Raw genomic sequence first — 17,736 nt, forward strand, 5'->3', positions numbered from 1 at the left:
TCTTTATCTGTCTCAAAAAACCCTGAGGTCGTAAGAAGGAACATGCTTTCCCTACCGCAATAATGCAACTCGGTGACATCACATCGCGGTCGCATCGTGCCGTTTCGCAACGTCGTTCACAAGCGCTGGCATTAGAATATCGCGTGGTGATATTACGCGGACAGTAAATGCGAATAGTGTCGCGAGCGTGACCAGTCGACGAGGGAAACAGTGAAGCGCCCCTGCACTTGTGGCGAAATTGCTCGTAAATATCCGCAACGGTCCTCCCTTGCCGCTGCCTCCTCGTCTTTTCCTCCTCCTTCTACTCGGAACGGAAGTTGCGGCGCGTGCAATACGCGGATGCACGCGTACACAGCAAGAACCGCAAGAATTGCCAAGAGATGGGCGAAGTGGGAGCAAACGGTTCTCCGGAAGCAAGGATCCGGTGGAATCCGCAACGCTATTCCGCGCGGCGATGTATATTTGTTTCGGGGACGGTTATATGGGACGAACATTACGGAACAAGATTTGCGCTAGAGGCATTCTATTATATTTTTCTTTGAAGTTCAATAAGCTAATAGGATTTTAAATCGTTTCAACAATTTACCGACGAACTTGTCTTTTGCAATATGTTTTCCGTATCAATCATGATTAATTCAATATAATTCATTATTGTATTTCAAAAATGCTCACGAAAAATTGCATAATTGTGTTTTTAATGCAATATCTAATATCGTCTAACAATAATGTATTTCCATATAACCATTCTCTCCAAATTAACGACGTGAAATCATTAGTTGTAATGATCGATCTCAAAATTTTGGGAATGAATAAATTTAACGACGAATTGTAATTTCTAGTAAAAAGTTTGAGAAGAATGGTTCAAAAAGAAGAGCCGGAATGTCGAAGCTAAAGGTAAAGCGATCTTGGGACAAATTCACGAAACTGCAACAGCTATCTGATTTCCACAATTCCTGCGGGATCACATACGCCCACGTATATACACGCACATACAATGTTGCGAGGTCTGTGTGTGCGTTGACTGCCGGTAACCGCCCTTTGCAAGAGCTAAGCACGACAATAGGTAATATGACTATAACCATCTTGGGCGGAATAGTAAACGGGCGAAGCGTGTATTTCTGATTTCGGTTGGACGGCAGAGGGAATCCTATTCTACACATCACTATTATCCCCCCTGCACAAATAATAGTTAATTCGGCCAAATTGTTATTGGTCGCTTTCATAGAAATACAAAATGTGAACATAGACGGAATAATATAGTTATGCTAGTCGATGCCATTATTGTCACCAGTATTGTTATGTATCACTACTGCCATTGGGGCATTATGTTTCTCTGAATATGTTACGCGAGTAGAGCTCAAATCGATAGTCACATCGAGAGCAACAAGGTCGAGTTTCTCAAATAGCCCGATCACACAAGCAATACATGTATATGTACATATATATATGTATATAAATTAAATATATACAAAGAATATTTAAATGTCTATAAATAGACGCAGCTACTTTTATTTTAAAAATTAACAAGCTTTGTTTTTTTTAGAAAAATATTCTATTATTTAAATTATTGCTTATTTGATTAATTTTTGAAAATATCATTTTTTTTTTCCATTAGAATTTTTCGAGAATAACTTTTTAGAGATAAATGTATATTTAAAATTTGCTGTTTTTCTTGTATGCAATAGACGTAAATGTCTATTAATTTCTATTAATTTTTATTTCGCAACACTTATGTGTAATTTCTCGATAAACCGATTAATTATCCGTACGAATTAGGCGTACCGTGTTTTACAGGAGAAACGTATCTCCGAATTATCCGATGTCAAGTTTCGAAGGTGGGAGATATCTTGAGGTGGTTTCTCGCGAAACTTGCGGTGACTGTTGTTTGTCTCGCTATTTGCATGAACGCCGCGTACGTTCGCAGAGTACGTACGTACATCATGTCGTTGTCCACGTTGACTACCGTTGACATCCCATCGCGACGCCCTGCTGCGAACGATATGACTTACAAACTAGCTGAGCTAGAGAACTCCCGTTTTGTTAGATGACGGCCATCTTGTATCCATAGCTCTCCCGCTACGTTATGTTGGCGGCTAAAGTCTCCGAAAGTACCGGTCACGTATCTCACACTTCGAAATGTAAGAAGTTGCAAATGCATCTCTGGCATCTGCATTCGAGAAGTTTATCAACGCTACGACATTCGTGCATATCGCACAGTAAAAATTCTCTGGCATAAAATAAAAAACATTGCACACATAATGATGTTTAAAGGTGAATTAACGCGATGATAAAAATACCAGAAATTCGTAAAAAATATAGTTTAACAAATAAGAAGAAACAGGATAAGATATTGCGGTATAATTAGAATGATTATATCTTGTATTGTTGATCTGGCGAAAAACATCAATGTTCATTTTTCGTACGTTATTTTCTTTAGCACCATCTAAAGTTTTAATGTACATAATTTTACATAGCGTCGTTTCCAATACAATAATTTTACTACATAACACGATTAATTTTTTTGGAAAATTTCTCCGAAAATACTTGATGAAAATAATTTTAATTAATTAAAGTAATTTTTATAACGCGCTTTTCAGCATTTTTCTAGGGTATAACAGCGTCACTAAAATGCTTAGGAAAATAACTCCTGCATCGACGATGTGCATCGATTGATATTAATCCGTAATTGTTAATTAAACAGCGGACGACCACTCGCGGGTAAGCATGCAACCGCAATTCTCTCTCTAACGCGGCCGCATCGTATATCGTCGGCGGATTCGATCGCTTTAAAATTACAATTAGCGCTTGTAAACGGATCTGCTTTGCCTGCGGGCTTTATACAAACTCTCGTACTTTGACCGAGTCAACGGGAGCTGCCTTGTGAGTATAGCTCTCCGATTTCGCATCTATCTCCGATGTCTAACTGTTATCGCAGCTATTCTCAGCTGTCATTCTCGGTTCACAGTCATCTTGTCGAAATTTCTATTCGATGAAAGAAATTACGTTGCTCCCTACTGAGCATTACTTCCGCTCTATTTGAAGAATCTCATTACGTGTGTCGGAAGAATTATGTGCGATATGCAGCAATAAACAATATTTTTATATCATCCTCATACTTTATTAATTTAGATGCATTAAATATCAGTCATAGCATTTTTTTAAAATAAAAGCTAGAGATTTGAAATCTACCATTGTAGTACCGGAAAAATGGAGATCATGCAATTTAATTTCTAAAAAATTTGAAAAAAATTTGCTGTATCCATGGAGGGCCGACGAATTTGGCCAAGGGCATCACCAATCACCAATCAGGATTTATAAAGAGTATAGGCAAATAAGGTATCGACGAGCGATGTCGAGTTTTTTATTCGAGATAATTATATAGAGAAAATAAAATGCCATAAACTCGAAACTGAAAGCTTTTGTGCCGAGTGGGATTATAATCATATTTTTGTGTGATAGCATTCTAGAGTTCTGATAAAATATTAATGTTTAAATATACAATGTTATGTAACTGATATAATAAAATAATAAAATCAATGTATCATACTAAACTATTTATTTCATTTCATAATCGTATTATTGGCTCCGACTCAATGAATTTTTAATAAATCGATACATTACGATGATACGCACGATTTTGCAAGCATACAAATAAATCTGAATGAATTTATTTATATCCAGAATAACGTCGAAAATGTTTCATTTGCCGTAACGATATGACATTTTGAAAGTATGAAGTGTGAATGAAAACCGGTACGTTAATTTGAATCAGGGAGAATCATTTATAATACGCCATGTACAAATACGAAAAATTAATTTTCTCTGATATATAATACGACAATAAAATGTACTAAATTTAATTAAATATCTCCGGATACGATTCATACATTAACGAGATATTCTCGCTTTTAGCTGGCAGATCGCACATAACTAAATATATCTTATATTTTATTAAATACCTAATAAAAGGTGAACTATTTCATATTGCGTTAGAGCATAATTTTGATTAAAATTAGATATCATTAATATATCAATAAATAATTACTCTTTATGTTTTTACATGTACATATAGCTTTTAAATTAACTAAAACATTTCTATCTGTAGGAAAAATAAAAATAACAGCATGACTTAATTACGTTGAGTAAACTTTTATCCAAACAGCAATCTGTATCGACATTGCGAGAAAGTTAAAATTTAATCAACTTTCGAAGTCTAAAGATTGTGATACCTGCCATAAACCTGTGCAATTATCACGAAAGCCCAAGATAGAGTTGCTTTTACACGATATATATGCGTAGACGAGAACACTTAGAGTTTGAAACTTATGAGAACCAACAATATACAACCAATACTCCCCAAGCGTAAATGAAGGTAGAGGCTAAAATTAAGTAAATAATTAAATAACAAGATAAATTATTTAAATTATATATATAATTAAATTATTTAAAATAAAAATATATTTTTGAAGAATAAAAGGAAAATGATCATAACATTTTATATGCGAAATTTAACATTTATTACATTCATAAATTATTATTAATTATTAATTATATTTATAACTAAATAATGAATTAATTTTTCTAAAATTTTTCGAAAAAGTATGTATTTATCATATTGAGAATTTAACAAAATTTGTCGAAAATTATAAGACCGTGGTATAAATTATGTACTTTTTTTGTTTATTATGCAAAATAGATAGTAAAAAATTAATTCTATGTCGAATAACATAAATTGGTAAGAGTTATTGCATTTAAACAATGAAAATATCGTTTATATGTCAAAATATTCGCTTCTGTTTGGACAACTCCAAATAAACAACCTCGAAGACCTGCATGACAACGTTAGACTATATGCATATAGGATCTTGAGTACTCCACGTTTTCCATTCGGTGATAACAACTAGGATCGATGAGGAACGCGAAGCTCGCACGTATCGCCACGGCCAGAGGATGGTGCCAGCACCGCCGTCGCACCACTACCGTGCACGCGCGGCCATTATCGCGCGAACATAGCAAATCCAAACCGACGAGTCAGCCCATCGTAAACACAGGCACAACCGGCGAGTTTAATTCGATTAGGACGCGATCATCGGATTGCTCGATCGTCCGGCATCGAATTCCCCCGACGCGCTCGTGCGGCCTCTACCCTCTTTACCTCTCTTTACCCCCTTTCCCGATTCTCGCGTGCAACCCTCAGCGCGTTTGCCTCTTACCCTCTCTTGGTCTCTTACGCTCTATACGCGTGCTCTAGACACACACGTTCGTAGATAGAAACGTATACAGAACGCTCCCGCTCCCTGCCCTCTGTCTACCTGTCCGATTTTATCCTATGAGTCTCGTGAAAGCCGGAGTATGTACGCGGTGCACGGAAAGTTCCGTCTTTTTAAGAAAATCTTTACGTGTTCGACGAAGCAATTTTCTCAGAAAGCGCGCGAATTTAATCACTTCTGCTCTTTGTTTTAAATACTCCGAAATACATCGAGTTTCACGAAGCCATTTATTTGCCATTTACGTTAATTAGATATGTTCAAGAATTTTTTAATTAAATGTATCAACGTGTTTAATTACAATTAATCAATTGAATCGAGAGAGAGAGAGACATGGTTTATAATATATTTATATTCATGACTATAGCAAAAGAGGCAACCAACGCTGCTCCCTGTCTTGCAGATACACCGTATAGATGTACGCACGCAGGACTAGGGAGTATTTTGCGGGGCATTGTCGAGGATCCCGATTCTATTCGATTCGATTCGAGTACGTGCGCGCCGAACGAGCCGGAAACCGACGTTTGCGCGAACACGAATTTACCCTACTGTCCGGCCTAATGGCACGGATTTCATTACGCCGGGGTTTACACGGACGCAAACTCGAGGAGGGCGGTCGGGATGGATGGGAAGGATGGCGGATGGGGAGAGGGTTGGGGGATGGGGGGAGAACGGCGTTATACGCGCGGTACAGTCGACGGTCAACCGATTTGGAATGCAAAACTGTTGTCCCAGCGAATTTGCAATGCCGCGAATGGTACGGCCGGAAATATTATCGTTACACCCATTATCCCAGCGTACGTCGCGATAATACTGATAAATACCGTTAAGTCTACTTTTTGGCGCGCGATAGTTTGCGCAATTCGCGATGAATTAGATGACCGCATCTATTTCGCGATTGCGACCGTCTATTAGCGGCTAATAATCGAAATCGCGTTTGATGATATCGCGAGCGATGATTATCACCATGATTCCGGCGTTTCTGCGTGTCTGATAGTACGCCTGAAATATTTAATATTTGATTTTCTGCCATCGTTTTCTGAATAACTACTATTTTTGATCCTATATCTAATAAACCTCTGAATAAACCTCCTTGTATAAACAACGTTAAATTAGTTTATAATGCTAGCATAATGCTAGCGTTAATATTTCAACATTACTAGAATAATGATACGTACAATCATATTAATGCGATATTTTTTGTGCAATTATTATTAATATTTAAATATTTTTTAACTTACAATTATTTTGAAATACAGTGACTAAAATAGGTATTTAAATTGTGATCACCCGGGAAGTCGTTACTTTTTGCGACTTCAATTTACTCAAGATTAAAATTTTGGACGACGATTTAGTAATAATTATTTATGTCTCATCATAAATTCATCTTGTTTACCGTAGAAAGACGTTCTGCTATATTCATGTAACGGGAAAAAAGCTTATCTAAAATTAAGGTCCCATACGATCGATAAATGGCTAGAAGATTTCCAGCGCACACAGCGGTGACCTTCCTTCTTAAATGTACCCGGTACTTTGCGGAGAACGATAAACTTTGGACAAACGATCGAGATTAATAGAACGAGGCTTCGGGCCCCGTTTGCGATACTATCGATCCGCGCCATGGCGAACGAGATACACAAGGCGACTCCCTGCGGGATCGTAAATCCACGTCGAAGATTTACTTACTTAGTGGAGTCGGCCGCCGCCGACGCCGCCACGAACAGGACGAATCTCTTCTTTATAGACACACAAACAAGCTTATACAACTCGTTTTTTGCTCGTCCGGTTATGAGCCTTTAAGCTCTTTTTTTTAAATTGTATCGATTTCGGCAGCTTGTGATTTGCAAGCTCGGTATGAAAATATCCACATAAGCGCATAATAACAAATCAATGAATACACGAAAAGAACACTTTTGCTGGCAAATCTAAAAATTTGACCAGATACAGATCTCAAATTTTTAGATTTGCCAGCAAAAGTTTCTTTCCATATAATGATGCTTCAGATAAAGTTTAAATATTACGTCCTATCCATTTTAAGACAATCTATGAGATGTAATATCGATGCCATTTTATTATATTTATTATTTCATTGGCATGTAGGTATATCTTCAGAATCATCTATATATTTAATAGAATTGTCATAGACGATTGTTCAACTTATCTTTTAATAACTTATTTTTTTTAATTTTAAGAAGCAAAAAAAATAGGAAGTAAATTAAATCAATTTTTTTTATTTAGTTAATATATTTTAATTTCAGCACTTTACTTCGCATAATTTGTTAGTTTATCTTTGATAAAAATTGTACATTATTTGTAAAATCGTTTGTGTTTAACGAAGGAACTTTCGAGTGAAATTACAAATGAAAAACAAACTCGAGAAACGCTTTCGAGAAGTATCAAGTAATGAGTTGCTTGCGTGTTCATTACGAGATATGCTGAAAATCGAAAATGTAAACGTGCAAAGAGAGAGAAAAAGTGAAAAAGTGTGTTCCTCCATGCTATTGTTTTACGTCCCTTCTTATTGGCACAATCGATAAAAACTCAAGGAATATTTCACGTCACCACGGACACAATAGGATGAAGATCCTTCATGTTATCCGATATTCGCGTGCAGAAAATGTTTCATATTACGATTTTATAGACAGAATTTTATATCTTCAGTGATAAAAAATGGTAAAGAGCTCTTACCGAGCCACATAAGTCCGTGTTCGAATTAAATGGAAAAATAAATATGAATGAAATAATATGAAAGAAATGAAATAAATATACGTCGGATCTAAAAAATTATACTTTTGCAAGAAGTAATGGGATGTCTAGAAAAAAAAAATAGTTGAGATATACTAAAATCTTCTTATGCATTATCAACTTCATTGTTATGGCAATATTAAAAAAATAAATATATTAAAAATATCACAAGAAAAGAAAAGAGGGCACAGGTAAAAAAATAAGTTTGCAGCGGAATAAAATTTTTAATAGTAAATCAATATTGGGTTAATAATTAAAATTTTCTTTTTCCACTAATAATGTAATCCAACGTTCGTTATTTTTGAAGATATTTTTTTCCGTCTCATAAAAACTCTCATAAAAAAGGACTGTTTGAGTTTGTAATATGCAACGATAGAGAGAAACCTGTTTTCTCAGCGCAAAGATGAAACTTTGATTTTTAATTTATTTATGACGAGAGACTTGTTGCTCGATTAAAACTTTTTGCATTTCAAGATATCGAAATAGACAGTTTTTTACGGTGTATTTTGATGACTCACGTCAAAGTCTCGTCTCGCAATGAGGAGACTGCATACAGTGCTGTCTGCGCTTGAATCGCATTTTTCATCGAGAACATCTCATTGACGTAGAAACGCGATCGGGAGCACGTCACATCGTTAATGAAAACGAGCGCCGCAAGAAGAAAATCGCAAAGTGGACGTCGATAAAGCCGCCGTAGAGTGGATGCTCGATAACTGTGTCCCGACGGCGACGAAGTACGTTGAACGCAGAACAAATTAAATTTTCTTCATTGACTAGTCCAAATTCCTTCGTCGAGTCCTTCGTTCTCGGCGCATCTTTCTCTCCTTTCTTTCTTCCAGTTAGTTCGTCTCTCTGCAACTTTCTCTTTGACAATCAAACAAGCAGGAGTCACCTGTCGAAGACACAACCGTGGGACAACCGAAATTTCTGCTTCTTTCATTTCTATTTTGTTTTCTCCGCGGTAACAATAACATCGGCAGCGGCAAATTAAAAAATTATTTCGACAGAAAATCACGTTCCCTGCACAAACCTTATTTTCTAATTCTCATTACGTGTTATCTCGCTACATAAAAAAAGTTTTAATTTATTTATTTTGCTGTTTTGTCAGGAAAGGTATTTATATCTTTCCTTTTCGTTCTATCTTACTTCCGTATATTTTGCTTAAGTATTTCTTTTGATTATACATAAATATAAATATAATATGTAAATGTAATATATTTAATATTTATTAAAAGAAATAAAAAGAAGTATTATAAATCTGATTGTGAAAATTATTTTTGAAACGTTCATACCTCAATAAATGCCAAACGTCAAATTTATTGACATATTGAATCTCCGTGAAGATCGTGGGTGGCTATCAAATATTCGTCCTGTACGTGAGAGAATTCGCCTCAATATATTTTCAACAGTGAAGCAACCTCCGCCAGAATAGAATTGTCAAGAAAATGAAAGAAAACATTCTTAAAGTAATAAATCGGCAAAGTTGAAAAGAGAGCAAGTCATGCCTAAAATAACAGAAAAATGAAAAGAGCACGTATACAAGACAGGTAGGAGGCATACATGATGATGACAATAGCAAAATTTGTAAAATATTTTTTCCAATGCTCAGTAACTGGGTGTTTGATCTTTCTACTTTAATTTTCAAAAGTTTAGCGACATTTCTAACATTTTTGGGAAAAATAATAATTTTAATATGTATATAAGTAAATATATTAAAGGAAACGGTGATAAAGAATCAAGAATGAAGTATTTCATGGAAGAGAAATCGATGCGGTCTTTTTTGAATGATGTCTGACGTAAATCACAAATGAAACGTGCGAGAAGAAAAGGTGACTGGAGGTAAAATCTCTAAGATGCCATCAGGCCAAAGATATAGGGAAGTCTGGCAGCTTATCCAGTTTGCATGGGAGTATTCTTTGTGAATAAAGAAAAAGTGTAGAAGGTGGGAAAACTCGTGTTATATACCGCGCATATTTCTCACGAAGAGCAAATGCATTTGGAATGACACGTTGCGCGAGACGGTAAATCATAATGCAAGAGAATTAAATTTTATTGTGCAATCACAGGAAGATATACTTTATAAACACGATTATTCATTAAATCCGCATCCACGATTATAATTATTCATTCGCTGGCACAAGTTAAGTTTCACAGCTAGAATATTTACGTTTGTTAATACTTGATAATTATTTATTAAATAATTTCCTAAATTTTGTTATTAAAGAAAAATTCAAATAGATTCGCAATTGTGAAGTGCCGTAAATTATAAATTTAGCCGATCAAAATTCTGCCTTATTAATAATTTCCAAAACTAAATTTTAATTATATTGCCGTTTCGCTTCAATTATACATGACTTTAATAACGTTATGTAATGTGTGTACGTACATATACGGAAACAATTCTCGATGCAATGAAAACGTTGAGAATTTGACTACGCTGATACTTGATTAATTTTAACCACTGCATTAGTCCTTTGGCTCTGTCATTGCGTGTACACTTATCCTTGTGCAAACGGGCTACAAACTACGCGTGTAAGACGATCTCGAGGTATATGTATGTGAGTGTGTATGTACGTGTTTGAGTGAGTACAACGGGCATGCGGTGGCCCCTAGCACAGCACTCGTCTACGTATACACAACTTACCTCGAGGAGTTTGCCGGCGTTCTTGCTTGCATTTGCCTAACCGCGTTAACGGATCCCGATCCAAATATCAGCCGAGAAACCCTCTGTGTGGCTCATGCTTCCTGCATGAGTCGGTGCCAAAACCAGCCTTTGTCCCTACGAATTCTCGCAAAACAAATCCCGAGTTTCGCGATTTACCGCTTAAATTAAGAACATAAATATTTCCTGAATGATAATTAACTTTATAATGTTTTAGTTTTTGGTCAATCGTAGATAATACTAACAAAAACGAATTTAATAATATTTAAAAATTATTGTATAATGATGTAATAATTTATATATATATACATATATATATATATATATATATATATATATATATAATGTTATTTTCTGTTTATGTAAAAAATTGATAAACGATTATGTAAATTCGCAAATCATGTTTTTATAGTTCATTTAATATAATTGAAACTTGATTCTTTGATTGCAGATGAGCGGAAAACGGACTAGAAGTTTTAAGTGCGCCGTACATCATCGGGACCGTGAGGTCTGCTCTGAGAACGATTTTCATCTGCTTGTGCATGAGCCGCCTCTGTTTCACAGGTATGATTAGTCACGCTTAATATAAATCTTCATGGTTCATTAAAATGAGACACAGTATCGCCTTGGAGCATTTTTCGCTTCATAAGATTTTGACAAAACGTTTTCTTTTTTTCTTTTTTTTTTTGGAGAAGCCTTTTCCAATCACTAATTTTGACCATTTTGAAATTTGCATTCTGAACGGTATTAATTTGCATTATAATTAATTACGAATATGTTATTGATATTAAAATAGTGCAAATAGATAAAAAAAAAAGATCGTTTTGCTGCAACACTTCATCGAGGATATTATATGTATTTGAGTCGAGATAGTGCGATAGGTCTCTAGAAAAAGGAGGAAGATCGATTCTTCCATCTTACGACATGTCGGAAGGCGAGAAAGACGCACGAAGACGCGAGGAATGCGGATAAAATGAAAACACGAGGCGAAGGAAGTCCTGTATTTTATTATTCCGGCAGAATATCCGACGTGTGCGACGACGACGACGACGACGACGACGACGACGACGACAACGACAACGACGACAGCGGCGACGACGGAGACAGCAACGCGGACGAGAGGACGGCTGTTCTTATAGTATTTCTGCCGTGCATTTTATGCTGCGCATCGTTACCCATGCGAGAGAACCCCGTGGAGGTACCATACCTCGTACATTGTACGACCTGCGAAACATCAACATCTTCCTGCTTCCTACGACCCGCTCCTACGATCCCACTTCCTTCTTTCATGCCTTTCTCACTTTGCATCTTTTACGCTCTGTGAAATTATAAATGCAACGATGTCGTTACTTACCGATACGCTTCTACACTTTTAAACAGCATCTTACGAGAGCAAATTTTTTTTCCGGAGGAGATGACAAGTGCAGCCGTGTGAAAAATTGTGACTTCTCTCATCGAAGAAAATGTAACCCGAATATGGATCGTTCGCCGTAACAGCTATGTTATTGGACACGAACTGTCGTTGTAATCGATGTAGTAAATATCGTTCGTCATTAATCATACGTTTAACGGGTCCAACGAGTTCGTCGATATAACTTACAGAATAATCGCTAGTACGCGACGGGCTTAATAACGCAATTTATTGACGTCCTCGACGCGATGCGAGTTTCGAGTGTAATTTGCAAACGTACGTGACGAAGTATTTCGGCGTGCAATTTAAATAAAGGCATTCCCGTTATCTAATGTGTCATTTATAACAACATCGTGATCGTCGTTCTGCAATCTGGAAGGCGTGTTCGTTTCGCTGGTGCGCGTCCGAGGATATTAATTCCTTTTTTCTCGCGGGTCAGTTCGATAAGATGAATAGGTTTGGATATGTATCGGGCATCTTTCTCTCGAAGAGGCGCCGCGTCTCTCGAGCGTGGTCGATTCGACTTGTTCCTGGGTGCTATTCATAAATAATTCATCGTATCGCCCGCATGAAAAAAGAAACGGAGAAGATGCCGCTCGACGGAGCGAGAGAGAAGGAACAAGAAAATGAGACGGAGAAGACAACGACGAGAAATGGACTGCGCAAGGTAGACTTGAGGATAGATACATAGAGAGATGGCTATATACGAAAATTAATAAAATTTAAGTTTCAACTATGTCTTCAACTATGTCAAGAAATTTCAGAGATAGTAATTTAATTTTTATAAATATTTGTCGAACTTTTAAAGCTTTATATTCCCGCGCGAAATAAAATATATGCACAAACGTGACACGGTTTTACACTTTTTGTTCTTTTTTTATATTCCGAAATTATTAACTTTGATCAATCATCATCCTCATTCTTGGGTATGTTCAGAGAGAAACAAGAAAGTTTAAAGAGTTATTAAAAAATAAATGAAAAGTAGAGATCGGCAGAAGATAGGGAGATAGGGAGAGAGAGAGAGAGAGAGAGAGAGAGAGAGAGAGAGAGAGAGAGAGAGAGAAAGAGAGAGAGAAAGGAGTATGATGAGCGCTGTGAAATCTGGGCGCCGCGACGTGCCGTGCCGAGGAGAGAAATTCCTGTGCACACAAGATAAGAAGAAGCGGCAACCTGCAGCCAGGGCTCTTTGCAAATAAAATATCGTCTCGTGTCAAGCGGTCGCGCCTGGCGGGGGTGGTGTGTCGGCGGAGGTTGTTCGCTGGGGAGGCGGAGGGGAGGGCGGGGATCCGACACGTTACGACGGAAATATGACGAGACGATATTCCGAGCAGGTACCAGGCGCATGCTTGGAATTCGGTGCGAGCATAACCCTTAAGTCTAGGTGCACCACCCCGTGACACCCCCCGACACTCCACCGTTTCGCTCTTTTTGTCATCCTTGGCCGCTTCTACGATCGCGTACTGTGTATCTCTTCGTCTCGTTATATTTCTTTCTTTCTTTCTCTCTCTCTCGTCCACATTCTCCGTTGCGTAAACGCAACGAAGAATATGTAAATTTTACCGCTGACTCGCGAAAAGATCGGACTTTTTCGCTCGTAACCCTCGGGAGCTCGCACACCCGACGTACCTAAAAAAAACCTGAACGCGTACACGACGACGGTGGTTTATGGCGTGCGGTACATCTTGAAGGAGAGACGCCATATTGGTCACGAGGTAATAGTAGTCCTCGCACAAGAGGGATGTTGAGCTCTTTAATATTTTAAGATATGAATCACAAGGGTGATTCTGACGTTAATACTTAATTTTTAAACCGTGAAGTATGTCGATGCGGTACGTCTCAAGGAAGTCGAGACTTTAACGAACGCTTCAAATTTTAGTATTTCCGAGGAGAGTTGAAAACCGTTGGATGAGCGCGCGATACGGAATAACACAGATGGATAACTCCCGTGGCTCCCGTCAGCGATATTCACCGATTTCCGCTTCGGCGATATTTCCGTTCACCAATGCGCGCAAAAAGAAGAGATGGAAGCGCGGAGCGTCGCTTTCGTGCGCGTTTCCACCTCTATGCCGGTATTCCCTCTCGCTTAACAGACTCGAAGCGGACATTTTGCAAGGCGGACCGGGACGGTTACACAAAAAGACCTCGGTTACACATATGCGGAAATTCGCCGCGCGCGCGTCTCCCTCTCGTTCTCGGCCCTTTGTCGGCCCTCGCTTGGTCACCGCGCGCTTCCATTTTTCGCTTTCGCGAAAGCGTCATCCAGCCGTTATGCGCTCGTTCGCGCTTCTCATCGACGCGACAATGAGTTTCTGCTCTCGCGGAAAACCACTTCGTTTTCCCACCCGTCGTATACCGTGCATATATACGTAACCGTTATAACGAACCATCAGCGGAGCATAATTATTTCGCGCTTTTAACGCGCTTTCCATAGCTGTCTTAGTAAGAGCGCGAACATTCTTGTCGAAGCCACGGAACCGTAACTTGGACGATAACGCAAAACTCGGTTGTGGTTTATACAAAAACCTCGTCAAAAGTCTGCCGAATAGTTAAAACCATGATCCGCAGATTACTCACAATTTGCTATTTATTAAAAACATGTATATTTTTAATGATATATATTGAAATTCAGAAAATTACTTATAGAATTTTCTTGATGATGAAATATCGAAATCAGAGAATTTAAATAGAAATTAATTTGATCTCTTTAGTAAAAATATTCCGTGAATGAGAATTACAAGTTAATCGTATCTGTGTATATTTAAATCTATGTTTAAATATAATCGTGGAATAATTTAATCATGGAAAATTGGAAAATTGAATCACTTTGGCTCTTTCTGGAGAACCAGAAAAGAAGTATTAATACATAATATAATTAGTTAGTATTTTTGTTTATCTACTAAAGTTTAAGAATTCAAATTTAAAAATGTTTTAATGTATTTTTGCGAGTAAATGTATATATATTGTTAAACATTTATATATATGTGCATTTATATAAAAGAATTAAAATTATATTTAGTCTTTTGTATCGACTATTTGTCTAGTGACTCAATTATCTTGGATTCTACCCATGAAGAAATTCGATAAGCCGATTTCCGCAACAATTTCATGCATTTAATCGCTTTCTCGTCTCCAGTATATTTCAGGGTTCATTTTTAGTGACTGAATAACACCTTTTGGGAAAAATATTTATCGTTTTTGAAATATGCCGAAACGCCATTCAGCCGGTGCCACCCGTATCTAATTTTTTTTTGCTTACTTAGTTACCTACCGCGCTACTCAAAGACGCTCGGCAAGGACGACGACGGACGCACGTAGTCGTTGTCGCCGTTGACGAAGTCGACTTTGTCGCTGCTCGACCGCATTGTAAAAGCCCGACGTTCATTGTTGGCCATCAAAGGGCCCGCGTCCCGCGTCGAAAATCGCCCGGAACAGAAAAGAGAAGCCGGCAAATTGGAAGCTGGGCTAACGACGTACTGCCGTGGCCTCTGCGACAGCAACGTGGCTATTTTTTCGATATTCGCCGTTCTAGTTGATCCAGCGACGTGTAATGAAGTGATGCACAAAGGATTTAAGGATCTAGAGCGGCACATTAGCAAGCTCAGCTCACAAATAAGATGAATAAGATGAAAAATATGAAAAGAACTAGTGTTCTTAATTAGTATAAGATTTAAACTAAGTCTTTAATCTCGATGTACAGACTCTTAGATTAAATTTAAGGATTATCTATTAATATTATTGGCAGGATGCTATATTCTGAAAGGCTTAGTTTTTCTTAGCTATTCTTATGAAGTTAAGTATTCTTATGAAGTTAAGTGTATTTAGCTAAGCATTTCTTCATTCGCTGCGCGAAACAATAGTTAAATTAAATTTATATACTTTATTAATTTTGAAATTGCCATTTAAGATCGTAATCAATGGTTCCGGCACATTCTGTGTATCGTTTCTCAATCCCCTGTTTAATCACCGTGTAGCTTTTACATGTGATCACTCGTCCGTCGAGCGATCCCGTCAAATCCAATTTCGCTGCTGGCGATAGGCCGGCTATCCGTATGCGATAAGATCTGGCGAGACGCGGGGCAGACCCACATTGTGAAGCGCCGAAGTTAATAGGCGATATAAAGAGGGGTCGTGTGCGGTAAAGGACGATCTACTGAGTCGTGAAAGACGTATTTAGAGGAAAGGGGGAGGGGGGGGGAACAGCAGAGGTCGCAAGGCATCCAGAGGAGGTCTGGAAATCCGCACCTGGTCAGCTTTGGCGTGCGTGCGTGTTCCTGAAAAATGGACCGTACAAGAGGGAAAAAGACAGAGAGGAAGAAAGAAAAAGAGAGAGAAAGGTGAGGAGAGGCCGTGTCCTGGCAGGTACACATAGGGCTACCGACGTGATGTTGCCGTCCAGATGCGTTGTTGGATTTTGACGAAACCTGCAAGAACTTGCATTTGACATTTCGAAGCATTGATTACAGAGCTCGGGCTTGTCCTGTAATTTATTTCGCTTCGTGCCGCTGTTGAGTGCGATGGTTCTCGAATTATTCTTTCTGCTTGTACTTGGCTCGGATGAGCGATCGCGAAGTGGCTCTATAGGATGGACATCGACGTTTCGAACTAAGCAGAGATCTTTATTGTACTCGAGTTCCGGAAAATTGCGGGCAGCCACATAATTCGTTCGCTTATTGTATTCATATAATTCTTTGATGTCGGTACTATTATGTAATTCTCTCGGAGTTTTGATGAAATACTGTTTCCATATTTCTACATCTTATTGTAATAATAAAAATAATTCAATAAAAATGCGTTTCATCTTCATTACTATTAAAAGCAGTAAAGGATTAAAAAATCAAAATTTAACTTTTGTTTAATTCTTTTCTTACAGAAAAACTCGACTAAAGAGGAATTGCAGACATAAGATATTTTCAAATAGTTTTCTAGAGAAATGTGAAAACTTAAGTATATTTTTTTGCAAAAAAATCTGTTTATTTATATACATAGATGAGTATTTTATAGAATTTTTAATGTTTTCATGTTTCTATCGTTCTATGATATAAGTCTTAATCATACTGCCATCATTCCTCAATAGGAAGACGTACAAATAATCGTAGGAAAAAAGATTGTGATATGTGAACACGGCTCTGTTATCGATATCCTTTTCTCATTTACATTTCAATCGGCGTTCACAAAGCGACGCGGCCGATCGTGCGTCGTAGAGGCGCATAGAAATCGCGGAATTAATATTTCCAGAGATATTTTCGCATATGGGAATCACGAATATAAATTGCATGCATGAAAATGCACCTCAAGCTATAAATCAAAACGATCATGAGACAGCTGGCCTTACGCGAATATTGTTGCCTTTTTTTCGAATCGTGAAAATCTCGAGGCTGGAACGTCAAAAATGTATCGGAAGATCCAAATTGTGTGTTATTCCAAACGTCAATTGTTCACGTCGACTATTCGTCGACTATTGTATACGCATTCCGTCATAAAACACGAAATTTTTAATGATATTTTTCTGAGAATAATAATGATCGAAATTTCAAGTAGAATTTTATCTTTCCATTTTTACACAATCGATCGCATCAAACAACAATTTTTTATATTCTTATATAATTTCTTATATCTAAATCGATCATGTCAGTTCATAAAATGTGAATTTA

The 17,736-nt window shown here is 37.5% G+C and overlaps 1 protein-coding gene across 3 annotated transcripts in view; it reads left to right on the plus strand.

Annotated features, from left to right (window-relative positions):
• Positions 1–17,736, plus strand: part of stet (stem cell tumor) — a 352,773-nt gene that overhangs the window by 199,471 nt on the left and 135,566 nt on the right. For all 3 annotated transcript variants that reach the window (XM_089071682.1, XM_089071683.1, XM_089071684.1), the window contains one exon: positions 11,126–11,238. In XM_089071682.1, coding sequence (XP_088927808.1) covers positions 11,126–11,238 — 113 coding nt within the window. The remainder of the gene's footprint in view (positions 1–11,125; positions 11,239–17,736) is intronic.

The sequence above is a fragment of the Pogonomyrmex barbatus genome, unplaced genomic scaffold, assembly GCF_055798465.1.
Source record: "Pogonomyrmex barbatus isolate J1 unplaced genomic scaffold, ASM5579846v1 scaffold12, whole genome shotgun sequence".
NCBI lineage: Eukaryota > Metazoa > Arthropoda > Insecta > Hymenoptera > Formicidae > Pogonomyrmex > Pogonomyrmex barbatus.